This window comes from Brassica oleracea, chromosome C1, assembly GCF_000695525.1.
Source record: "Brassica oleracea var. oleracea cultivar TO1000 chromosome C1, BOL, whole genome shotgun sequence".
Lineage (NCBI taxonomy): Eukaryota > Viridiplantae > Streptophyta > Magnoliopsida > Brassicales > Brassicaceae > Brassica > Brassica oleracea.
Genome location: NC_027748.1, coordinates 28,137,904 through 28,150,165, shown reverse-complemented (window position 1 = coordinate 28,150,165; position 12,262 = coordinate 28,137,904). Strand labels below are relative to the sequence as shown.

General features: G+C 29.3%; 1 protein-coding gene across 1 annotated transcript; it reads left to right on the top strand.

Annotated features, from left to right (window-relative positions):
* Positions 1-5,363: 5,363 nt before the first annotated feature.
* LOC106300734 (defensin-like protein 5) lies at positions 5,364-6,050 on the top strand. The gene is made up of 2 exons (XM_013736944.1): positions 5,364-5,490; positions 5,615-6,050. The coding sequence occupies exons 1-2, from the start codon at positions 5,427-5,429 to the stop codon at positions 5,782-5,784; spliced, it is 234 nt and encodes a 77-aa protein (XP_013592398.1). The 5' UTR covers positions 5,364-5,426; the 3' UTR covers positions 5,785-6,050.
* Positions 6,051-12,262: the final 6,212 nt, after the last annotated feature.

Genomic DNA, 12,262 nt, shown 5'->3' with positions numbered 1-12,262 from the left:
ATTCAGCACTTACCATCTCAGACTTATTGACCCTTTTCGCAACATAATCACCAATAGCTGTGTATTCCTTCTGAAACAAGGTAAAGACTTCTGGTGTATACACATCCACTGCATGTTGTAACATTTCTATAGGAGCCGATAAGACCAGCGAAGTATGCATCATGCCAAAGTCAGCAGTTAATTCTTTAAATCGATGATCGTCTAACACTCTCTCATAGTGTTCAAAGAAGCGCAACAAGTTATGACCGCGCTTCAAGTATTTTTTCAAAATATTATTCATTCTTTCACTACGCTGTGTGCTCATCATATCGGCTGTGAAAGTTTGATTTTGAGCATACATAAACCATCCTTACTAGCTTGTTGTTTTTCTTTGCAGTCCGCTGTCTCCTTACGTCGAAACCATGATTGCCTCCATACTTTCTATAAGCTTTATACGCAGACTCATCAGAACTGAAATCCATTCCAATACAGAACTCATGTTTTTTCTGATTTTCATTGTTTGCCTCTAAAGCATCAACATCTTCAATCTGAAGATAATTCTCATTGTTGCTTTTGTCCTCTTTTCGATTCAGAATGTAGGTAGGTGGAATTCTTCTAACATCCTTCTTGGCCAACACTTTTAACGCATGACGACATAAGATTTATCTTGAATTCTGACTTAACAAACTAGTTTCACCTGAGACTTGCAAACCAGATTTATCTTGATTAGGAGGAACAATTTTTTTACCACTTAAATGAGTACTCTCCATTGCAACTATATAGAAAAATATAAACAGTAGTTAAAAATTAGTCTAAATAACGTAGAACAATTATGAGTAAAACATAAAGGCTCCTACATCACGATTTGACCTTAGTTCTCTCCTCTTATACATGACAAAAAATTCATCAAAATTTTAAAAATTAACTAATGAATAAATGAACAGATGGCGTAGAGGCATGTGGGAATTGATGAAAAATAATTTAAGATGTCTCCCATGACAAGCTAAGCAATAGAATGTCCCAATAAACAACTTTAATTCATTCAGTGGAACCCCACTAAACGTAATAATCATTAGTCATCAAAACTCTTTTCTTCTCATAGTTATTAGTTATAGCCAGAACAATTGTGACTTTAATGGTGTATAATCATTAGTCATCGATTTTTTGTCACGATCAAAATAAAGCAATAAAACCTAATTGACTCAATCTCTCTAATATGATCAAGAGATATATATAACAAACCATAATTAAACTTGAGATTAATTATGTTAATTGAGTGATGACGTATCTCAAACAAACCTATAAGTTATGTGAAAAATTCTGTAGGAGTTTCTGGGAAGAAGAAGAAGAAGACGCCGATGGATTAAGAAGAAAAATTATAATCAAAACTAACGGCGACTTAGCTTAACAACGTTAGTTCCTTTTTTTTAAAGATATATATTTTTTTTTATAAATTTAATCCCTTATTTCATTAATCCTATGTGGCAGTTTGATTGGTGTAAAGAAGTGGGGTGAATTATAAGATTTACCTTAGGGGGTGAACCCAAGTTCTGTCCTAATAAGAACCACAACTGAAAAGATTGATCGGTTTTAAAAATGGTTTTAACTATTTTTATTGGATATTTATCTACCTACTTTTAACACCTAGAACTTGAATCTATACTTTTATAGTTATAATTATTTTTAATTTTTGTATTTTTCTTTTCTACCATTATTTTTTATCAATTAAACTTGTATTTTTTTTTTTTGTATTTTTCTTATCCACCTGCTTTTAACACCTAGAACTTGAATCTATACTTTCAAACAAATTTCTTTTAAAAAATTTATGTATATTCTTTATACTTAAATTAATTATCTTTGTTACGTCATTTAACATTTGAATATATTCGAAACTTTAATACAATCCAAATTTTCAATACTTGAAAACACATTCCAAATTTTCGTATGGGATACTTTAAACATAATTTTAATTATTTTAGTGTAAACTTTAACTTTTTAAATAAGTGGACATCTTATAATAAGAACTAGGTGGTTCACCTGCACTTTTACGTGGACATGAATATTTAAAAATTATAATCCTCAAATATTAAAAAAACTCATGCTATTCACTTTAATCTTCAATGATCAAGTAGAGGAAATACAACCGATCAAACAGTGGTTATTAATATTTTCGATCATGCATGTTCCTCGGATTCAAAATATAATGGCGGATAGTGTTACACATGGTGCTTGAGTTCAACCGTCCCATTTTCTTTTCATAGATTTCGAGTCCTTTGTTTGGTTAGCAGAATTTTAATCGAGACTGTCTGATTACAAAAAACAAATATATAAAGATTGATGAATTTCTTCGATGAAATGTTTTTTTACAAAAAAACACATATTTTATGAATAAAAAGAAAAATTCTATGAAGAATAGATGAAAATATGATAATTTAGATTGATGTCGATAATTTGATAGTTAGATTTAGAAGTATAATATTCCTAACTAACATAGGGTATTGTATAGTTATCACCTAGTAATCTCTATTAAATAAATAAAATAACTTAATTTTCATTTTTTTCTTCCTAACTAAATCACATGCAAAATCTATACTATTAAAAGGGAATAAATCTTAAAAAATCTACTTATACGAGGTTGTTGGACCTATTCGTTAGCTAATTAATTTTTAGTCTTACCTTATTTATCTCTAACTATACAAGATTATTACTAATAGCACCCATATTAATGGCAAAATGATCATTTGATTTTTCCCTTTACCTACAAAATCGCCTACCATATATCGGTACACTAAAAATTGGCGGGCTTGGTTTAATTACGATTACAAAATACAAAATCGGGTTGCTTACTCATTTCAGATATTTATTGAATTCAGTAGTAACAGCCTACCAATCTTTATTATATACGTAAAATAAGTGTATGACTACATACTAAAACAAGTTAATCTAATCAACAACTTGATAAACTATTTTCTTCAGTTTTAATGTATTATTAAAAAGTAAATCAATTTTTTAGAATATTAGATTTTCTGGGTTTTTACTAGGTCGACCAGCACCATATCAAGTCACAAGTTAAAGGTGAATTTTTAGTTTTTTCTCAAATTTTTAAGAAAATTTTTTTATTAAATCTGAACTTATACATTATCTTATACAGAAATTCATATAAAATATTTATTTAATTCCAAAAATAAACTCGCGCTTTTGAAGTGCGGGTCAAAATCTAGTTATATAGTTAAATAACTAATTAACTTACTTGATTTTCCTTTCTAACTTAGGAATTGAATTCCAGAAAATAGCGAAAAAATGTAAATAAGGAAAAAGAAAATTATTATGAAGCTTCCTAATATATTTTCATTTCTTATTAAGAAAATACCTAAAATAAAGAAAATTTTAAATATATGCGGAAAAATGTATATATATATATATATATATATATATATATAATATTTTTTTAAAAGGAAATACATGCTTTATTAAATCGACTCAGATTATAATAATTATGTAAATATGAATTGACGTGAGTTTCAAATATATTAATAAGAAAAAAATTGATAATGGAAAATATAATAATTAACTCAATTCATTAAGATTAACAATGCACTAAACCACCATGAGAGTTAACGTGAGCGCAATTATATTGCTCAAAATATGTATATTTTCAATAATATGTTGTATAGTTTTTTGTCATCAATATTTTCTATAGCTAAAAATTTAATATTGAAAATCCTATGATATTTTTCAAAAACTTGGGTAATTTCAGTACATATTTCATTGTTATTAAAAATCTATTTATATTCTCAACCTCATAGAAAGCATTCCGAAAAATAGAAACAATGCTAAACATATTGAACAGAGATCAACGAATCATAAAAACTAATATTGGACAACCACTAATTACCAAAAACTATATATTAACGATACTGAATTTACAAATACGTAATTACTGAATAAATATTAATAGATTAACTACATTAATTTTCGAGTTATGCTTGGATTCATCCCCTAGATAGTAACTAATTAAAAAGGGCCACATATTATATTTTTTTATGAAAATAAAAATGAAAAATAATATTAATTGCAAAAAAAGAGAAGAAAATTTGAAATTGCAAAATTTTAAACCCTAAACCTTATAGCTCAGACTCTAAACACTAAAACCTATTAGGATTTGCTTCTCCTTCTCCCTCTTTTTACTGAAAAGAGTTAACTCTAAACTCTAAAAGTTGTCAACAAAACCCTAAACCCTAAAAACCCTAGACTCTAAACTCTAAATCCTAAGGTTTAGGGATAACTCTAAGTTTAGAGTTAATCCTAGAGTTTGGAGCTTAAATATTAGGGTTTAATGCGTAGAGTTTGAGCTATAGTGTTTAGTGTTAACCTTAGGGTTTAAGGTTTTGTGTTTAGAATTTGAATTATAAAGTTTACAGTTTACCAAATTTCATAATATCAAAATTTTTTTCTGACACTTAATATTATTTTTTGCTTTTTTTTTTCATAATCAAAATATTATCTCCCGGAGTAAACCCAAGAATAACTCTTAATTCTCCTAGAATTGGTTTCATGTGTGGCTGTGTGCTTTCTATTGTCTTCTCTTGCTCTTATGAAAGCACATTCTTTGGCGCATTAGCTTTTTTGTATGAAGCGTTCTTAAGGCATTCAGTTACATACAAAAACCATCATGAACAATAGAAGTATGCAATCTGAGAAACGCGAATGAAGCAATACAATGTTTCCAAAAAAGTAAATAGATAATTCCGTTTATAAATTGGGTTTCTTTTCATAACAAGAATCATATTTCATTAGTAGACAGAAGGTGATGTGGACTTTTAACACTCAAATAATAATCTTGTCAAGAGTGAGTATAAGCTTCCAATACTCTATTCACCGAATTTTTTTTAAATGAATTTAAACTGTGAGACACTTCGACTGGCCAAATAGGATATGCTAACTAATTTCAAGGTTGAGGCAAATCAATCCTTGATCTAAACCTGAAAGACAACACCTCTCTAAATGGAACCAATAAACCACCACCACTTGGTTTAGTTATCTGAAATTTTCTTGATTACATTGCAAAAATATATCTAAATATTCTACACAGCCTATACAGTTGCAATATGTCTCACTTTGCACAAACTTTATCTAAGCTTTCACATTTTTTACTTCTCCTCATTTGCAGGTTATTCATGACTTGTATTCCTCAGCTTTTATTTTATTTACCAATTTTTTCCTTTCAAAGAAAGAAAAAGAAACGTAAATAGAGCAAGATTCAAACAAAAACGGCGATAGTGTGGTCTAACCACTCTGGGAAAATCAATACGAATGTATTCCAAATAAATCGTCTACCATAATATATACATGCATATGTAGTCCGTTTATATGGATGTCATCTAGCTTCTTCCCTATTTAGCTCAGCAAAACTCTTGGGTTCAACTCTCTATATCTCTCTTCAAAAAATGAAGCTCTCTTTTCGTTTTATCTCAGCAGTTGCGCTTTTGTTCATGCTCCTCGTCGCCACAGGTTCAGATGTCATATCACCATGATATTTCTAAATAAAAATCTCATGTCAGTATGCAATATTCGTCAGTGTTTGGCTATAGTTATGTATATTCTTGTATATGATTACTTTGTGTTATACCTTTAGGGATGGGTCCGGTGACGGCGAAGGCACGCATGTGTGAAACGAGTAGCCAGTTGTTCAGTGGACCGTGTCTGAGCACAACCAATTGCGCCAATATTTGCCAGAATGAAGGTTTTCCAGATGGTGACTGCAAAGGATTCCGCCTTCGCTGCATCTGCAACAGACCATGTTGATGAAAGACAAGTTACAAAGGAAACAGACCATGTTGATCCATGATCGTTTTATGTTGTTTTTTTTTCTTTCTATTTTATCCTTAGTCCTTCAAATGACTTAATGGGATATAAATCTCGAAAGCCCTTTAGTTTGTGTATTTCTATTTTCTTCTGAGGTTAAATTATAATAACACAGTTTAGCAAGTTGTAAGTTTTATAAACCATGACTCATTGACTTGTCATCTTTCTTCGCATAGGAGATTTCTTCAGTCTAGAAGTTGAATTAATTTGATATTAGTAGGTTTTATATGATTTTGGATAAATCGAGAATTCACTATGATTTTATTTAAACCACTTTAGAGTCTCATCTAAAAAGATTGACTTTTATTTTTACTTTAATTAAGGGAATCAAGCAAAACACTTTAAAATTACTAGAAGAATCATAAAATTCACAATTTTTTAGTAACAGAATTTCAAAATAGTTTACCAAATAGTAAATTCAATAATAGTAGATTTTTTAATCAATTTTAAAATTCATGTTTGAATAACCGTTGATTTTTCTTAGTTCAAATCACCCCAAACTTTCAATTTAATAAACCCCCTATTCTAATGACATCCATATATATATACATGCCTTTCTTTGTGTTTGATTTACATTTATTTACAACACTTCTTTTTATTTGTTGGTCACCGCAAATCAGTCACAAAACAGTCACTAATTAGTCGTAAAATTTAACAAACTGAGTCACTGATCAGTTGTTATTCGGTAGCAGAAATATACCAACTGTTTTCCTACTAATATAATTAGTCGCCACTGTAATCGGTAATTGTTTCGTTATATCAGCCGTCAAATTGAGTCGTGAAATTCAGACGTCAAATTGAGTCGTTGAAAAAGTCACTAAGCCATCGTATTATTGTCAGTAAATAAGTCGTAAATCGGTCGCTAAATTGCCTACTCATTAGCGACTGGAGTCACGACTGCCCCAAATAGTAGCAAAACAGTTGCTAAATACCGACTGTTTTACGATTGAATAATTTAGCGACGAGGTGTATTTCGACGACTCAAATCAGTCGTAAATCAGTCGCATATGTCCATTCAGCGACTGATTACCGACTCATATCGTAGTCGGTAATAACGTGTTTTCTTGTAGTGCATCGAATATATTTCTATTGATATCTTTCATGTTGCAGATGAATGTTTTCCAGATTTATCAGTATTGTTATTTTATATGGTTTTTATATATTTCTCATATACTCATGTAGATCAATATTAATTAACGATATTGAGGACCAAAAAGTGAGAAGGCCATGAAGCGTGATGTGAGTATACGAGGAGATGAAATATTAATGGAGGAAAAACCAGTTAATCATGTTGAAAGATTAGAGAATACAAGCAAGAATGATCGGGGTTCATATGTTTTTTAAATGAATGTTGAAATCTATTACCAGAAGATGACGATATCCCAAAAAATAGCTTTACGAACCACATTTTCTAAACCGTATCAATACTTTCGGATGGGTGAATTGTTAAGACAAGGTTGTTATTATATTCATGCATTCTTCTACTTTTCTCTATTAATGTATTGTTGAGATAAGACAAGATTAATGTTATTATATTCCTGTATTCTTTTATCTTTTTTCTGTTAAGATGAAAATGCTCTAATTTTATTGATCCTATAATTTACTTGGCAAAGAAGACGTGTTTTGAGATTACCTTACTAACCGCTCTTCACTCATTTTCAATCTTGGTTCTCTCGTATGTGAATGTTACTCAACTCCACCTATGACTTAACTGTTCTAAATTACCATATTTTCAATACTCTGTTTGTGTTCATATATCGTGTGGTTATCCTAATCAAAACTCGCGAGGTTATTATTTTATATTATTATGGTATATACAGATGTGGTATCATCTACATATATTGTTACGTTTTCATTGTTGATTGTTAAGTTGATGTAAGGTTTATATGAAAACGTATAATGTTTAGTTTGTATAGTTTTGTGTTGATTATAGAAGAAGACATGTCAGGTTGCTTTTTAGGGTTTTCATTTTAAGGTTTAGTTCAATGTATGATACTATATATTTTTGGAATTGATATATTTATAACCACATATAATATGATTTCAGTTTTCAAATAGTTTCTATAATCAAAACACTATATATTGTGATAATAATTGAATGATGACCACTTTAAATTAGATATTAATTTTTTGATAGTTTCTATAAACTATTTGAAACTATATTTTTTTCTGGCGATATTCTGTCACACATACGAAACGTTAAATCATCTAGTGAAAGTAGTTTCCTATTAAAACTGATATTGTTTCTATAAACTCCACTTAAAATAGGTTACTTTAGTTACAAATATAAAGAAAAATATTAATTTTTTCTAAAACTAAAACGATACTTTTTCTATTAAAATATGTTAACATATTTTATTTTAACTGTAAAGATATAGATACTTTTATAAAAATCTTATAATAAATTTAAATAAAAATAAACGGATTATTATTATTAAATACAACTATAATTAATATAATTTAGTTTTTACTTATAGTATGAAAAAATAAAAAATAATTATATAGATATATATTTCATAAGCATAATTAGATTATTAAATCAAATAATAAACATTGTTACATAACCTAATATCTATTAATTTTTAAAATTATTAAATTAAATTATTAAACACAAAATAATATAAATTCATAAATTATAAATATACTTTAATTTATTAAAATATTATAAAAATAAATATTTAGTTTGATAAGAAAAATAAAATTCTTAAAGTTAAAGTATTGAAAATTAGATCAATATATATTATTTTTATTACAATCGTAAATTGTATCTAATATTTTTATGCGAGAGACCAGTTTCAAATGATGTCTAAGAAGCAACCAATTGTCATATGTCTACTTGTGAACCGGATTATGTAGTGGCTATATCATGCGTTTGTAATGGTATTTGGTTACGAAACTTGATAAAAGAGTTGAGCCTACCAAAATAGGAGTCAACTAAGATCTTAACATGTCGGCAATAGTATTTACGAAGAATCCAATTTTCTATGATCAGAGCAAGCACATCAGTACTCGTTATCATTACATAAGAGAATGTGTTATTAAGACAAAACGATCAAGTAGATGATATCTTCATCACGTCACTGAAGGGAAAACAGTGAAGACGTTGTTTCGAATAATCAAACTAAGTTTAAAAGGAAGGATTGAAAAGAAAATTTGATTTAGATCACTTTATTAGGACCAATAATCCAAATTTAAGAAGAAAGATAGATAAATATATAAACAAAGTGGATAAAAATAAAAACAAATTGTAAAAGAAATTATGGATAAAGATTAAAGATTAATTTATAATTAGCTAACTCATAACTCATTACTAGTATGAATAGGATGCTTGTATCATTTGTAATCATCCAATCAAATAAGAAATCTTATCTAGTGATAATAACATATATATGTTCCTCTATACTAATAAACTAGCTTAAGGCCCGCACAATTGCGCGGGATGAATGTTATATATAAAAATAATTTTTATCCATTATTATTTATTTGTATTCATTTAGGTATTATGTATATAATAAATTAGATTAAACACATAAATCAAAAGAATACATCTTGTTTATATACGATACTTTTTTATAAATAAAAAAAACAATCATTTTATGTATTTTATATGGTATATAACTAAATTTCAATGACATGTACATAGATATATAATATATTTTGATATAAATATTTATTATTGAGAATTCATACTCATGTGATAAACACAAAATTTCTAATGTGCGATTTTTTTAATGCAAATTTCAAAATTTAAATATTAATGTTTCAATACGTTTTCAATACAAATTTAGAAATTATCATATTTAAGTATTTTTCTATGTTATATAGTTTAATTTTAAACTATATTAATATATAATATGAATGTCTAGTAAATGAGACTTTATATTCATACGATTTAAGATCATTTGTATCTTGTTATTACCAAAAAAAATTAAACCGTTGATCACAAAATTTTAGTGTGAGACATTTAATCTTTTTAGTAATTTATAGTCGTTTTCAAAATTCAAAATATAACATATAAGAATTTTTTTTTATTGTATGGTTAATGTGGTTGTTTAATATATTTTAATAATATAAAATTAAACAAAAAGAGCTAAGATACAAAAATTATTATTAAATATTTATTATTCATAATCATTAATTGTCATATATACGTTATATTAGACAATTCCGTAGATGTTATTTAAGAAAAGTGCGAGAATATTATTTTGTACACTATTTATCAAATTAATAGTTAGTTTAATAGAAAGTATAACATAAGTTAAGATGGACCAACCTATTTCTCTAAACATTCTGAATTTCATTCTCATGATGACACGTGGTTACAAAACAATGATGTAATGTTTGTCAATTAATATAGGGTTTTTTGCAAGATTGACTCAAAACTCAAAATCAAACCTAAAACTAACCCATGCTTTTTTTTAGATTTTTCTTTTGTCATATTCACCCCACAAGTTCATATTATTCACGAAAATGCCATTAGTTTTTTTTTCTTTTTTTTCCTAAAATGACATTTTTACTCTCTCAACCTCATCATCTTCAAGTATTTACAAGATTGCCATTACAATCAATATACCAACCACCATGAACAACCAATTTGAAGTTCTTAATACACCTCAAATCGATTTACACTCTCTCTTTCTCACTTGTTATGAACTAAAAACAACATCTCTTTCACATTGCCTCCATATTCATCCAAAAAACTCAAGATTTTGATTCAAATTTTTTTATTGTTGATAGAGCCATTCAAGCATATTATTCTTGGTAGATTACTTTTGTTTGAGGTTCTGGGTGGTTGGAGAAGACTTTGTGTGCTAAGGAAGTCATCTCACTAGTTTAAGGTATGAAATTGAATTTTTTTCCAGATCTGTTCACGTAGAAGACTTACCCATAAGTAGTTTGGCTGTAGAAGACTTACGGGTAAGTCTTCTGGTCAAACGGACGACTTACTTGTAAGTCGTTATCTTTGTTTGTTAAAAAAAAATCTAGAGAATACCCTAGACGACGACTTACCAGTAAGTCGTCTCCGGGAAAACAAAAATTTCAATATTTTATTAAAGCTGGACGACTTATCTGTAAGTCGTCTCAGGTTACTTTTGCAATTGGAAAATAAAACTTAAATATTTAATGTTTCCCAGACGACTTACGCGGAAATCGTCAAGTAAGACGACTTACTTGAAAGTCGTCCAGGATAAGCAGTCGTCCAGATTTATTTCCTACATTCTGGTCAAACCTTACTTATCTCGGACGAATTTCTCGTAAGTCGTCTACCTAGACGACTTCGTCTGGGTAAAGTTAAATATTTAAGTTTCTTTTTCGAATTGCAAACTAACCTGAGAAGACTTACAAATAAGTCGTCTAGCTTTAATAAAATATTGAAATTTTTGTTTACCCAGAGACGACTTACTGGTAAGTCGTCCAAGAAAAGTCAAATATCTGACACAATTCGGTCAAATGCAAAACTAACCCGTTTTATCCTAGACGACTTACCAGTAAGTCGTCTAAAACAAAGCTGGACGACTTACTTGTAAGTCGTCCTATTTAAAATTCAATTGCAAAAATGACCTGTTTGGACGACTTACTGGTAAGTCGTCCAGACTCTGCGTCAATGTTTAGTAAACTTTCATTTTCTCTATGTTTACTAATGTGTTTTATTTTGAATTTTTGTAGATGATGCGTCAGTTACATGCAGTGTATGGAGAATGGTTGTTGAAAGGTTGCCGTTGGGATTTTGTGGTTGATAATGTCAAAGGAGCGAGAATCAATTTTTTGGGGGAAGGTTCGACACATGCTGAACTTCTTGCAATGGCTCAAGAAGATTATAACCTGGACATGAGCACATAATCTGTAGAGATAACCTACTCATTACCAGCAGAAATGATGCTGGCTCCAGACACCCCTCCTATTCATGTTACAATTGATAGAGAAACTTGCTCGAGATAACCAAAACGCATGGAGTACGGCTTTGTGTATCAAGCCGTAGCAAGGTGGAAACGGTTTCAGAGTTCATGATGAAGCTGATGAATGTTTTGAAGATGATGATGATGATTTGGTTGAAGATGAAAATCATGATGGGGAGGAGGATGATGGGGAGGAGGACGATGGGGAGGAGGATGCTGATATCTCTATTGTTGCTGAAACAGACGAGAATGGTGAGGATTATAGTGTTTATGGAAAGGTTGAAGATGAGGATGAGGAAGATAATGATATGTGTTTTGAAGATTTCAAAAAGATTGAAGGAGGAAGATCGAATGGTAACAGTATCTATGTCAACCAGAGTTTTGTTAGCAATGATGCACTGCTTTCAGAGCTGCGGTTGACAGGAGTGAGGTTTAGGGTCTCCTTCAGAATATACAAGTCAACGAAAACTCTCCTTGTGACAACATGTCCGGTTAGTGGTTGTCAATGGAAGATCAGAACT

Bases quoted from the DNA above. Each gene is read 5' to 3' on its own strand.
- LOC106300734 (XM_013736944.1), top strand. From the start codon at position 5,427: ATGAAGCTCTCTTTTCGTTTTATCTCAGCAGTTGCGCTTTTGTTCATG. The intron at 5,491-5,614 runs GTTCAGATGTCA...TTATACCTTTAG, and splicing joins CATGCTCCTCGTCGCCACAG to GGATGGGTCCGGTGACGGCG.